The sequence below is a fragment of the Quercus suber genome, unplaced genomic scaffold, assembly GCF_002906115.3.
Source record: "Quercus suber isolate HL8 unplaced genomic scaffold, Cork oak 2.0 scaffold_519, whole genome shotgun sequence".
Classification (NCBI taxonomy): Eukaryota; Viridiplantae; Streptophyta; class Magnoliopsida; order Fagales; family Fagaceae; genus Quercus; species Quercus suber.
The window spans coordinates 428,737-444,033 of NW_027069968.1; the positions used below are offsets into that span (position 1 = coordinate 428,737).

Below are 15,297 nucleotides of genomic sequence, written 5' to 3' on the forward strand. Positions count from 1 at the left end.
CTTTTCAAACTTTTTCTTCTCTCTCTCCGCGTTGGCAAGGCTCCACCTAGAGATTTTTGTCGTTTTCCTCCGTTGTTTTTGCAAGATCTCTCTCTCCTCAAGCCGGTAAGACACTTTTGCCCTTCCTTTTGATTTTATTTTCATCATTTCATGCATATATTCATGCATTTAGGGGCGATTTTCGCAATTTGCTATTTTGGAATTTTCCTTTGATTCACGCCATATTTTATGCAATTGATCAATGGGTTTTTGTGGGGACATGCTATAGACATGATCTAAATAGTTTAATTAGATCAATTTTGAGTTTGGTGTGAAATTGAAAAATCTAGGGTTCCTAATTGATCCGATTTGGGGATTTTGTTAAATTGAGTAGAATTTGATGCAATTGGCTTGTTGTATTGATAAAATTAAGCATTATAATCTATGTGTTGTGTTTTATAATGCTCAATTCATCATTTTGTTTTTAAAAATTTTCAAGTGGTGTTCAATTTTTGGGGTTTTTGTTAAGAAAATTCCCTGCTCAAGCCAATTTTGTCAATTTAATCTCAATTAAACTTAATTACTCACTGCATTAGTACATGCATCATGGCATTATATCTGTTCATGCATCATATAGATTTTCATTCTATTTTTTTTGTTGCTAATTTGCAGTTTGCCCTTGGTTCTGTTTTCTTTTGTCTTTTTTGGTTTTCTCTTTTGTGTCTCTGTCCTTTCCTTAGCATCATGCCTAGGAAGACTAGAGCCCGTAGGTCCATTCCCTCTTCCTTTCCATCCCCTCCCTCCTTTGACCGTGAGAGGTTTCCAAGTGAGAAAAACCAAGATCTTTTTGAGAAGCTTAACCTTAAGAGGAAGATTTGGGCTGAGCGTTCTGTTTTGTTAGATGAGCTAGATCCTGCCATTAGGGCAAACTTTGAGCGTCGGGGCTGGTTACCTTTGTTATACATTTCTGATCCTCCTCCACCGTCTGCCTTGATTAGAGAGTTCTATTCGAACATCTCTATCCACATTTATGATTCCAACACTTTAGTAAAGAGTTGGATATGAGGTGTAGGGTACACCATTACTCCTCAGGTAGTGGCTGATGCTCTAGGGGTACCGTTGGTTAGGGATCCTGTCTATCCTTATGACGAGTCTCCCGAGCTGAGCGATGTTTTATCTTACATCACTGGGACTTCTGTCCAGTGGGGTTCTGATCCTAGGATCACTTCTGCTGAGCTCTCCGGGTTGCACTATCTGTTCTTTCGGATAGCTTGTCATTCCATCTGGCCCATTTCTCATATCCACACCATTCCTCTTGAGTGGTGTGTCTTTTTGTACGCTCTGGTTACTGATGCTCCTATTAGTTTTCCCCATCTCTTTCTTTGTTCTTTGAACGATGTTTATAAGAGTTCATCTTCTTCTCATGCCCTTGTTCATCTTATTTTCATTCATAGGATTTTGCTCCATCTTGACCTAGTGACTTCCCTTCCTCTGAGCCTGTTCATGTGATAGCTCCTATAGGTGCGTCTTTTCTTAGACAGAGGGCCGCTCATCTTCGAGCTGGTTCTAAACACCCTAGGTCCGAGCCGTCTAGTAGCGCTCCTCCTCCTTCTTCTTCTACAGGTACTGCTGGTGAGGATGTTCCTAATCCAGTTGGTGATGATGCTGCTGCTGCTGATGTTCCTCCACCTTCTTCGACCGACTTTGATGTTCGTCGTACTCTGGAGACTGTCGTGACCGTTCAGGCGGCTCAGGGTCAGATTTTGGTGGACTTACTAGATGAGATTCGTGCTCTCCGAGCCGATTTAGTGCGTCTTCATTCACCCTCACCACCTCCTTTTGATGGCGACTCATGATTGCTCTTTGGCATTCCGTCACAAAAGGGGGGAGTGGAGTTTTGACTTGTAAAGGGTTTTTGTAGTTAGGGGGAGACTTTTGTTGTTAGGGGGAGATTTTTGTTTCTTGTGGAGTTTTTTAGATTGTATCTAGGTGCTTCACTTTGTATATCATTTTTGGGGATATTCATGTTAGGGGGAGTAACATTGATTGATATGTTTTTTATTGATTCTTGTTGATTTGTGATTCACTGCTTATTGATTTATATTTATGAGTTAATCATTTATATATGTCTTTATTTTGTGTTGTGTGAGTCTTACAAGAATGTTATACCTGTTGTTTATGCATTTGTTGAGTATTTCAGGAATATACAGGTTGATTCAACTAAACTGCTGTCTACACTTACAACCGATGGATAGTAGTTAGGCTGAATTTGAAATTTATGAGCATTTCTGTGTAAAGGGCTTTTTACTTGTATAACTTTGAGCTTTTAATTAGGGTTTTGTCACGGATTGCCAAATGGGGAGTTTGTTAGGTTCTAAGGTCTTAGGATTTTATGTATTTAGAACTCTAATTTGTAATGTTGGCAAACCATGATCAAAATAATGTATTTAGTCTTGTCTAGGCTTGCTCAAAGTTGGTTTATTATTGTAAAGTTGGAATCGAGTGGCTGCAGAAGTACCTGGGACTTTCGGCTTGGCTCGATCGATCTAAGAATAGACTCGATCGATCGAAAATCGCACAGGTTGATTTTTCTGTAGAATTTCCAACTCAGCCTTACTTCATTAAACGTTTAGGGTTTTATGTTTTTACCCTAGGTATTTAAACAAAACCCTAGCCACGTTTTTGGAGGTTGCTCCAATTGTATTGTTGCTCATACATTGCTGTTTTGTGTAAATCTCTTGTGAGATATTTGAAGAGTTTTTCTTTACACAAAGCTTAGGGTTTTCAAGTTGGAGATATTATCTACATCTTGATGATCAACTTGGTTGCTACCATTGAAGCTTAAATATAATCAAGCGGGGGTGCTTGTAGCTGATTGAAGAATCCAAGAAAGAAGGAGTCCGTGAATTCGGAGCTTACATGTGGTCGTGTCAGTAAGTTCTTCTGGTGGGTAGCATTAGAAAGTCAAGCGGGGAGCTTGTAGTCCTTCTGTATGAACTTCAATTCTTTCGCATAGTGGATTCAGGTTTACCTTGAGAATAGCTAGGTCAAATCCTCCCCAGGTTTTTACCGTGTGGTTTCCTGGGTCATCATATCTTGTGTTCATTTATTTTCCGTTGCTTTATATCTTGATATGATTGTTTGATTGTTTTAACCTAGAATTGTTTAATTTGACTAAGTAACAACTTGGCTAATTAATCTAGGCTAACCAATCTGGTTGTTTTAAGGGGTCTAAAACCGTTCAAAGGGTCATGACAAAAACTCTTCGGTATACTCTCTAGAGTATACTCCTCTCCTTTTTGTCAGGAATGGACAAAGTGTCAAGAAGAAACAAGGGCAAGAGATGAAGGTATGAACAAGGACAATGATGCATGAAGGGTGCGAGATGAAAAAGAAAATGAAGCTCAAATCTAAGACAAAACAAAATGCTACAAAGTGTAAGGTAAACATGACATGTTAGGATGAAGAAACAAGGTATAGACCAATGCATGACAAAGGTAGCAAGGTGTGTGCAAAAGGTGGCAAAGTGCAATGCATGACTAATGCATGGAAAATGCACATGTGAGGTAAGTTGTGTTAAATACACAACCAATGAACCAAACATGTACCTAATGAGAAAACATGAAAAACCTCAAATTTTGATACTCATCGGAGTCCAAACAAGTGAGGAAATGCCTAAGAGACATTTTATCAAACACCTAGCATGCACAACAATGTGAAACAATGCATGAACATCATGGAATCCACCCTTAATACATGCTCTTTTTGCCACAAGGGGCCAACATCCAAAGCAAATCAAAAAAAGAAACCAATCCCATACAAAAATTTTGAGAAAAATTAAGTTTTCCCAACCTCTATGATGAAAATTTCAACCAAGAGTACGAAACTCACAAAAACATAATCTAATGATCCAAATCAGTGAAAAGAGTTTAAAATAACCTTAAAGATGTTAATGGAATGAAAAACCATTCAAATTGAATGGGTTTTGATGTAAAAATATTGAAAGAGGGGTTTAAAAGAGGATAGGAGAGGTTAAAAATAGGTTTCCCACGAAAAGCCCTTTAAAAAGCGGTTTCTAGGCATTTCGCGACTAGGTGAGTCGCGAGTGAATCACCAAAATCTTTTGGATGAACTCGTGACTGGGGTTTCGCGACTGGCAAGTCACGAGTGAGTCGCGAAAAATTTGGCGACTGGTGAGTCAGTCGCGAAAAACTCTTACACCTGTTTTTCAACATAGAACATGTTTAAATAATAAAAAATAATGTATGCACTAAACATGAACACAAAGAGTAATGAAAATCACTTCCAAATACATATAAAATTACCAAAAATATTTTTGGATTGATCTATATAAAGTTGAGCACACACACATCACATTTAAACAAGTACAATTGAACAAATGAATAAGACGTTCATTAAACATTAGGCATGTGTGTTGTGCGTGTGTATCAAATGTGGAATAGTCCTTAGTCTAGAGTGAAGTTTTAATGATCAATTCAATCAAGTCATACATAACTAGTACTAAGTCAAGTAGTCTATCATACACAACTAGTACTAAGTCAAGTAGTCTATCTCAATTATAGAAATGAACATATATGACCTCCCATAAGAAAATGATTACATATCTTTGAAGCTTTTCATTTGGCTTCTTTACAATTCATATCATTTGATCTTTTTGAACAATACATCTCATTTTAGAGATCCATGCCTGAAAATTTTGATATTCAATTTGATGAACAAGCCTTTGGCTTTTTGGGGCATCATACATTTTCATAAAAATCACTTTCCCTTTTTCTTAGTCGAATACTAGTATGTGTGACGGCTTTTGCAACTCATTATCTATTTTTATTTTGAGATTTACTTTGGTTGAGCTCTTTAAGCAAAAACAAAAAATGAGTAGAAAGATATATAGGCACAAGTTTACGCATGAATCAAAACCAACATGACAATTGACCAATCATTCATGACAAACTTGAAGATCGATTTACAACATTCACACATAGATGTCAAGATTTTTCCCACAAAGATATAAGTGCATAAAGAATAGGCTAAGCTCGTAAATACACAAAGCCAATTGTACGGAGGTACAAGGCAAAACTCACATGTGATATGTGCTCAAATATATACGATCATACTTTTTGAATTTTTCACTTTTTATGTGATTTTGGATTTTTTACTCACACAAAATTGAAACATAAAAGTAAGATAAAAAAAAAAACAATGCATACAAATAAATGCAAGATGCACAAATGCATGAAGATATGACATCTAATGCATGAAGGCTCCTACAAAGATTGAAAGAATTAGATCAAGGACCAAAAGAGCAAAAGCTCAACCATAGGAATCATTCCTCATCCAAACGGAATGATTATTTGGAATGAGTGTCTCAAGAGGAGTGAGACGAAGGTTGGAAGAATGAGAACCGGAGATGCACATAGTCAAGGAGTTAAGAGCATTAAACATTTTCTTTAACAACATGCTATTTTCACTCAAAATCGGTTTACTCTTTTTAGCACAACTTCCAAGAAGCTCAAGTTTCTCTTTTCTTTTAATTCTTTTAAGAGCATGAAACTTAGAGCAATGAGGTCTTAGATGACCAAAAGCACCACAATGGTCACAAACAATGTGTTTAGGTCCACTAGGCATTTTGGGAATGGATTTAGCAACATGGTTTTGTTCTCTCTTCAACTTATGACATTGAGGCCTTATATGACCAATCACATCACAGTGATGGCAAGTTGGAACAAATTTAGATCTATCCAAAACCTTAGGTTGAGACCTAAACAGAGGCTTTGACTTAACAGCCTTTCTCTCCACCTTTTGATTTCTTTTATATGGAGGAATGTACACCGATTTGTCCTTTGAGGTAGAACACACAATAGGCACAAAATTGGATACCACAACATGATTGCAACAAATATTTTCATCCATTTTAACAATAGGTTTAGCAATCAAACACTTGGCATGCATCTTAAAAGATTCATTTTCACATTTTAACTCATCAACAAGTTTGTTAGACAAAACAAGTTTAGCATCCAAGTCCATATTCAAACATTCAAACTCTTTCAGCATTTCAACATAATTTTCAGCAAGTTTCTTATATTTTTCAACCAATTTGTTGGATTCATTGAGCTTAGCAATCAAATCATCATTTTCACAAAATAACTTGTTCAAATCCTTATTAAACTTCTTAGCCTTTTTCTTCAAGAGTTTGATGTTAGGAATATCAACAACATCCAAAGATTCATGTAACATAGCATCACAATTATGAGAATTATCACTCATGGAGGCATTTTTACAAATACGTGACATGCTACATTTATCATCAACCAAATCATACAAAGAGGCATACAAAGCACAATCCATGGCAAATAAACACAAGAGGTTAAGGATCACATTTAGGTATTTAAACCACAACAAGTGTACTCACTTTGATATCAATTGAATGTTCAAATAGCGTATAAAACACTATGAACTTTTAGACCCCCAAATACAATATTATCAATTCAAGCTTAATGTCAAACAATATATGTGCGGAAAATGAACAAAAGCTAATACCAGAATTGATAATCAATCTAAACCAATTAAAATTACATCCACAACAGAAATTAAATGGTAAAGATTAAGGGAAGAGAGATGCAAACACGAGGACAACATACGATGTGTTATTGAAGAGGAAACCAAAGCCCTCGGCGTAAAACTTCTCTGCCGCCCTCCAAGCGATCAATAATCCACTAAAAAATGTAGTTGGGATACATGAACTACAATAGATCCTCCAAGCCTAATCTACCCATGTACCTAAGCCTTCCAAGCTTCTTGCTTCAACGAGGTTGCACCGAACCTTTGTCTTTTCTAGCTTATCGGATTCCGCTATAGCCTATAGCATCAACCAATAACCATTGGTCCCTTCCTAATTGCTTCCCAAAGCATCAAATGACCTTTTCACAGATATAGGTATGGTGAAAAAAGAATTTGGGTAAGAACCTCTCAAGGATGTAACAATGGAGAGGGTGAGAGTAGATGAATTTGAAGAGTCTCTATATGAAGATTGTGGATGAATCAGTCTTGTTTTTCTCTAAGGTTTCTCTCTCAAAATTCTCTCTGAAAGCTTTCTACATTTTGTGAGTATAAAGGGTATTTATATTGGGGTGAGAATGGAATGCGAAGAGTTAGGTTTTTTGGAAACAGGGCTGGCTGGCGGCTTGGCCTCGCAACTTGACTGAGTCGCGAGTTCAAGCCGCGAGATAATAGAACGGCTAGGCTGGACTTTTTGTCCTGTAGTGCTCTAGCTGGCGCGACTATTCATCTTCTCGTACGCTTCACTCGTGTGCTGCAATTGGCAGCTTGCTAGTCGTGAATTACCCGTGAGTCCTAGCTGCGAGTCTCTGCATCCTTGCACAATCTTGAGCATTTCTTCTCACTCTCCCACTCACTATCCTTACATGATTCCAACCTAAATACAGGGTTATTAATTGCTAAATTACAAGCAAATTTGGCACAGAATAAAGCCAACAAGATGGTTGATTAAATTCAACCTTACAACCCTCAAAGTTATTAGTATTGGTAGTAACTAATATACTTTTTTTTTTTTTTTTATAAGGATTAACTAATATACTAAATATATTAATATTAGGCATCTGGAACAAATGGATTGCCCTTTTAATTATGATGTACACTTTCTGTGCTTTTTTTAGTCCTTTTTCTTTCTTTCCATACTACAAGTTTTAATTGTTCAATTAAATGATAGAATAATAGTTAAATGCATTAATTAATAGATACACAGGCCCTTCCATTAAAAAAAGAAAAGAAAAGAAAAGATTTTAACCAAAAAAATACAAAGTATAAAAAAAAAAAATCAAGAATTTACATGGTTTAGCTTTTGGCTTACGTCCATGGGTGGCAACAATAAGAAATTTCAATAACAAATTTGGAGAATACCAAATGATGTAGAGGGTAAACCTAAAACAAGTAGAAGTTTTCTTTTCTCTGGAATTCTTGCACCTTCATTAAAGTGGTCTCACACTTTGACCTTTTGCCACACCTTTTTGTAGCACCCAAACTGTTAGACTGGCCGCACAAGCAAAATAAGAGAGCAATATATATATATATATAACCAAATAAGAGAGCAAGATATATATATTAGACCAAAGGGAATACAAATCATTTGTACAATTTTTTTTGTTTTTTTTTGTTTTTTTGTTTTCCACCAATTATGATATGTCACATGTTTTATTTTTTTCCATTTTCAATTTTAATTATTTTATAAAGAAAGTAAAAAATAATACATGATAAGAATTAGTTTTCGATCAAGAAGAAACCAAAGTCAACAAAGGAGAATATGTTGTTATACATGCAAAAGATATGCATTTAAAGCACAAATGAAACAAAAGTGACACATCTCCATTGTAGCTTGAATTTAATCAAACCACATAAACGAAAAATCCTCCATACCTCCATCAAAATTCTCTATGGATTATCTCAAATTGCAACCCAAATCAATTCAAAATATGAATATAAGGAAAAATCTAATAATCTTCACCATAACTAAAATTCCACCAAGCAATCTTCCAAACAAGTCAAAGAAAGAATTTCTCCTTAATTAGAAAATGAAGAATTACAAATTGCACCAAGCTTTACAAAAATTAACCACTATGAAGAGATTTTGTAGATCACCAAATTTAATCTAAATCCTCCCTACCTTGCAGAGACTTCTCTTAAACCACGATTACTTAAGGTGCCAAATCAGAATGAAGCCCAACTAGATGACCTAAGTACAAATCATCTCAAGCTACTTCCGAATTTGCCAATAGGTGCCATATGCATCCAAAAATGGTGTCAAAACCACTTAGAGCCCAACCAAATGAACAAAAGGCATATAATCCCAAGCAAACTCCAAATAAAAACCTTTTTGAACTTATTGATCTTGGACTTATAGTTTATTTAGTATCCACTTTCCCAAGATTTAATCTATTTCAATCTTGACGGGACTAACGAGTTCATGCACGCACGGACGATCCCATCGATACGGACGAATCCAGACTCTGGCTAGGTGAGTCAATTATATGCTTTACTGATGAACATATACAGACCATTCAATGCAGGCAATCAAACCCGAAACGGTTACAGAGACAACTGTACAATCCGTTGAAGGGCAGTGATGACACATTAAACAGCCCCAGACGTTACCAAAAGGAGCATTAAAGACCTCCATAACTACCTAATGGCTAGAAGCCATGAGAACATATATAAGTCTCCCACATTGCTGAAGAACAGGTACTGATACCCAAAAACTCCAAAGATCTTTCTAATTCTTCCCAATTACATTGTTCATTTCCCATAAAGCTCATTATACTGACTTTGGCATCGGAGGCGCTGTGGCAGGCACCACACCGGTGACCATCTCCAAAGGTTGAAGAATCATCTCCGTCCGACGAACGTAACTGACGAGTTCACTCTCATCAGTTTGGCGCCGTCTGTGGGAAACGACATTTTTTCGTGTTCAAACTCGAAATAGTGGTTCCTTATTCTTGTTCTTTTTAGGATGGAGTCTAATCAAGATGCTGCAGCCCTAGCTCAACAAGTTCAAGCCCTTGTAGCCACAGTTGAAGAACTGACAAAGAAAAACCAAGAAATGAGATTACGGTTTCAGCAAGAGGAAAATCGTTCGAAGGGAAATCAGGAAGATGAGGGGGATAGTAACAGAAGAAGTGACCATCGAAGGCCAAACACTCCCGTCGAGCAAAATTCAGATATTCTTCGGGAGATGAGGAGGGAGATGGACGAACTAAGGAACGCCATCAAAGAAAAAATAGAGCGGAGCGTGGATCGGATGGTCCGAGCGACGGATTCACCATTCACAACAGTGGTCCTCGACTGCCCAGTGCCGTCGAAATTCCGTTTACCTCAACTCGAGCCCTTCGATAGGTTGAAGGACCCTCAAGATCATCTAAACACCTTCAAGACGACCCTGGGACTTCAATAGCCCCCAGATGAAATATTGTGTCGCTTCTTCCCAACTACACTTAGGGGAGCTGCCCGAGAATGGTTCACAAAGTTGCCAACATCATCAATCGATACGTTCGAGCAGTTGAGCAACGCCTTCCTGCGTCACTTTATTGGAGGACAACGACCAAAGAGGACCGCTGACCACTTGCTTACCATCAAGCAGGAAGAAAAAGAAACCTTGAGGTCATATGTATAACGTTTCACGAGGGAAACATTGGAGGTAGACGAAGCCGACAATATGGTACAGCTAACGACCTTCAAAGCAGGGCTGAGGTCCAGGGATCTCGTCAGCTCACTCGCGAAGAACCCCCCAAAGATGATGACTGAAATGCTCCTCAAGGCGCAGAAGTACATGAACGCTGAAGACGCATTGGCTGCTATCAAAGACGCGGACAGACCAGGGGACAAAGGAAGAAAAGAAGACGATCGTAGAGGGCAGTAGCGGGACCGTCCAAACCGTCGAATCAATGACGGAGTCAGAAGGAAGGATGACAAAAATCCACGAACGGTAAAATTCACCCCTCTCGTTATGCCTGTTGACAAAATTTTGGCACAGATTAAAAACGAGCATTATCTTAAGTGGCCACGACCACTACACTCATCTCCTAACGTCCGCGACAAAAGTAAGTACTGCTGATTCCACAAAGATCACGGCCACTACACCGAAGATTGTAGGGATCTCAAAGAGCAGATAGAAGAATTGATACGGAGGGGGAAGTTGCAGAAATTCGTAAAGAAGGGGGAACACAACAAATTCCGAGATGAAAACAAAGGCCAACAGGGGTCATCCTCCAGGAACGACGGCCGTCAATCACAACCTTCTCAAAATGTGGTCGTGGAAATACAGACGATCGTAGGGGGGCCTACCACTGGGGGCTCATTCAAGTCACTCAAGAAAACACATCAACGACAGGTGAATAGCGTCCATATGACACCCCTGCCAAAGTACAGACGAAGTGATCAGGATATGACCTTCAACGAGAGTGACTCCAAAGGAGTGAAACAGCCTCACAATGACCCGTTGGTCATAATGCTTACCATAGAAGGATTCAACACCAAAAGAGTCCTCGTGGACAATGGTAGCTCTGCCGATATCATTTACTTTTCTGCATTCCAACAATTGAGGCTGGATCCCAAGAGACTTCGTCCATTTGATTCTCCACTCGTCAGTTTCAGCGGTGACAAGGTGTACCCCAGGGGCATAGTGACGCTGACAGTAACAGTGGGAACGTATCCAAAATAGTTGACTCGTCAGGTAGACTTTTTGGTAGTAGATTGTCCCTCGTCCTATAATGTCATCATCGGAAGGCCAGCACTCAACAAGTGGAAGGCGTCCACATCCACCTACTGCTTGAAGGTGAAGTTTCTAACGGAAGAGGGTATTGGTGAAGTTAAAGGAGACCAAGTTCTAGCTCGAGAATGCTATCAAGCTGTTTTAGCAGCTAAGGAGAACCACACGTGGGTAGTGGAAGAAAAAGAGGAAGAAAAGATGGAAGCACTGGAAGTAGTGGAGTTGATCGAGGGGGAAAGGACGAAAACAACCAGAATAGGGACAACATTGAGTCCTGAGATGAGAACGAGGCTCATTCGATTTCTCAGGGAGAACTTGGACGTCTTTGCTTGGAGCCACGACGACATGCCAGGAATATCTCCAGAAGTTATCCAACACAGGTTGAATATGGACCCAGAGAGGAAACCCGTCAAGCAGAGACGAAGGACATTTGCGCCAGAAAGAGACCAGACAATTGCTGACGAGGTGAGTAAACTCTTGACTGCAGGCTTTATCAGGGAGGTGTACTGTCCAGACTGGCTGGTAAACGTTGTCCTAGTAAAGAAAGCAAATGGAAAATGGAGGATGTGCGTGGACTTCACAGACCTAAACAAGGCCTGCCTGAAGGACAGTTTCCCTCTTCCAAGAATAGACCAGCTGGTAGATTCCACGGCCGGGCACAAGCTGTTGACGTTCATGGATGCATTCTCCGGGTACAATTAGATAAAAATGGCTGACGAGGATCAGGATAAAACCGCCTTCATCACCAGTCAGGGGCTCTATTGCTACAAGGTCATGCCCTTTGGACTGAAGAACGCAGGAGCGACGTATCAGAGGTTGGTGAATAAAATGTTCGTCAAACAAATAGGCAGGAATATGGAAGTGTACGTCGACGATATGCTCGTCAAGAGCAGGGAAGAGCTCACGCATCTGGACGACCTTAAGGAGACATTCGATACCCTTAAGCAATACCAAATGAAGCTAAACCTTGGCAAGTGTGTTTTTGGTGTCGCCTCCGAAAAATTCCTAGGATTCATGGTGTCTCAGAGAGGAATAGAAGCAAATCCTGAGAAGGTGCAAGCTATACTCAACATGGCATCACCCAAGACCGTCAAGGAAGTCCAGAAGCTCACAGGCCGGATTGCAGCTCTTAACAGATTCGTGTCAAGAGCAACGGACAAATGCTTACCATTCTTCAAGACCCTTAAGCAAGCCTTTGAATGGACCGACGAATGTGAAGCGGCTTTCCAAGAGCTCAAGCGTTACCTCAGCAATCCACCATTCCTAAGCCCATCCAAAGAAGGAGAAAACTTGTACTTATACCTGGCAGTTTCGTCTACAGCCGTCAGTGCAGCTTTAATACGAGAAGAAGATAGGAAACAGCTCCCAGTGTACTACGTCAGCCAAGCTTTCCAAGGATCGAGAAAATCACCTTTGCATTGATAGTAGCCTCGCGCAAGCTCAGGAAATACTTCCAGGCAAACCCGATCTTAGTGATGACGGACCAACCCATCAAGAAGTCTATGAACAAACCCGAGGCAGCCGGGAGGATGGTCCAATGGGCAATTAAACTCAGCCAATTCGACGTGGAATACCATCCTAGGATGGCCATCAAAGCACAAGCTCTGGCTGACTTCATCGCCGAGTTTACTCACCCAGACGAGCTGAGCATTGCCAGCATGGGCGAGACATGGGTGATACAGACTGATGGCTCATCAGCCCAAAAAAGAGGGGGAGTAGGGGTCGTCATAACCACTCCTGACGGAGAAACATTGAAATATGGAGTCCAGCTAAAATTTCCAGCCACCAATAACAAAGCTGAGTACGAAGGAATTCTGACGGGTTTAAGACTCGAAAGAGAGCTTGGGGCTAGCAGCCTGCTAGTCCAAAACGACTCAAAGCTAATAATTGGGCAAATCATAGGAGAGTACAAAGCAAAAGAAGAAAGGATGTAGAAATACCTCAAGTTGACGAAACGCTTGACCCAAGAGTTCGAAAAAGTGGAGTTCGTCCAGATTCCGAAAAGCCAGAATATGGCTGCAGACGAAGTTTCAAAGATAGCCTCGTCGGAAGAAACTAAATCAGGGACGGGCTTGATGATGGAGATACAAAGAAACCCCAGCATAGAAGAAATCTCAACATTCGCGGTCAGGGGCACGAATAGCTGGATGACGCCCATCATGTCCTTTCTTCAAGATGGCCACCTGCCTCAAAACACAGATGAAGCTAAGAAGGTTAAGAAGAGATCCCCCAGATTCATGATTCTCAATGATGCTTTGTACAAAAGAGGTTTCTCCATGCCCTACTTGAGGTGTGTTGACGAAGGAGAAGCCGAATACGTCCTGAGGGAGGTCCATGAAGGGATCTGTGGAGATCATGCAGGCCCAAAATCCCTGGTAAGAAAAATTATGCGAGTAGGTTACTTCTGGCCGACCATGCAAGATGACTCAGTAAAGTTCATCAAGAGATGTGACAAATGTCAAAGGTTCGAGAGCGTCCAGCGGCTCCCGTCAAAAAAGCTGACGACGATAACGTCTCCATGGCCATTTGCATAATGGGGAATCGACATCGTTGGCCCACTACCTCAAGGCAAAGGTCAGGTAAAATTCTTACTAGTTGCTATTGATTATTTCACTAAATGGGTTGAGGCAGAGGCATTGGCAACCATCACCGAGGCCAGAATCTAGGGGTTCGTATGGAAGAACATAATTTGCAGGTTCAGGATCCCACGGACAATCATGTTGGATAACAGACGTCAGTTCGATAGCCAAAGTTTCAAGGACTTCTGCTCAGGCTTGGGCATTAAGAACCAGTTCTTGTCACCAGGCCACCCACAGGCGAATGGACAGACGGAGGTAACGAACCGTACATTGCTCAAGATCATAAAGACCAAACTAGACGATGTGAAAGGAGCCTGGCCCGAAGAACTGCCCAACGTCTTGTGGGCCTACAGAACCACGGCTAGAACCCCAACAAGAGAGACCCCCTTCAGACTCACCTACGGTACCGAAGCAGTAATCCCTGTCGAAGTGGGAATAACCAGCACCAGGAGAGAAGCGTTCAATGAAGAAGAAAGTGACGACCTATTGCGAGTTGACCTGGACTGTCTTGAAGAAGTATGAGACAAAGCCTTCAGCAAGATGACGGAATACTAGAGAAAGATGACAGACTACTACAATAGAAGGGTGAAGCTCAGGAGACTCAACATAGATCCATCCCAAGGAAAGCTCAGGCAACCAGAGATCCATCCCAAGGAAAGCTCAGCCCCACGTGGGAGGGGCCATACAAAGTCATTCACTACTCCAGACAGAGCAGCTACCACCTGGAGACCCTAGATGGACAAAGGCTCCCAAGACCGTGGAACATTGAACATTTGAAGAAATATCATCAGTAGATGTAACAAAAAGACACACTCATCATTTACTATTAATAAATGAGTTATTCAGCCAATATTTGTGTATAAACCATGCCTGGAGAAACTAACGAAAGCCAAAAAATGGCTAAGTAACAAGATTCCGCCTAGACGGATGTAAGTTACTGACGAATATCACTTAGTGATCAAAAAGCCAAAAAATGGCTAAGTAAGAAGATTCTGCCTAGACGGATGTAAGTTACTGATGAATATCACTTAGTGATCAAAAAGCCAAAAAAATGGCTAACTAACAAGATTCCGCCTAGACGGATGTAAGTTACTGACGAATGTCACTCGATGATCAAAAGGCCAAGAAACGGCTAAGTAACAAAACTTCCGCCTAGACGGATGTAAGTTACCGACGAGGATCACTAAAAAGCCAAAAAAGGCTAAATGATAAAATCTCGCCTAGACGGATACAAATTACTAACATGCATCAAACAAAAAAGGAAGAAGGACGTACAATCACAAATACAAGAAATAAAAGGCCAGAGGCTAGCAGATGAATAACCATTGTTTCTACAATTAAAAGCCCATAAACGCTGGGCTAAAAACACTGTCTTCAAAAAAAAAAAAAAAAGATATTGTTTAGCAAATAGATTTACAAAAAAAAAAAAAGAGCCCAAAACAT

The 15,297-nt window shown here is 40.1% G+C and overlaps 1 protein-coding gene across 1 annotated transcript; it reads left to right on the forward strand.

Annotated features, from left to right (window-relative positions):
• Positions 1-13,287: 13,287 nt before the first annotated feature.
• Positions 13,288-14,376, forward strand: LOC112015208 (uncharacterized). The gene is made up of 3 exons (XM_065763691.1): positions 13,288-13,650; positions 13,740-13,849; positions 13,971-14,376. The coding sequence occupies exons 1-3, from the start codon at positions 13,288-13,290 to the stop codon at positions 14,374-14,376; spliced, it is 879 nt and encodes a 292-aa protein (XP_065619763.1).
• Positions 14,377-15,297: the final 921 nt, after the last annotated feature.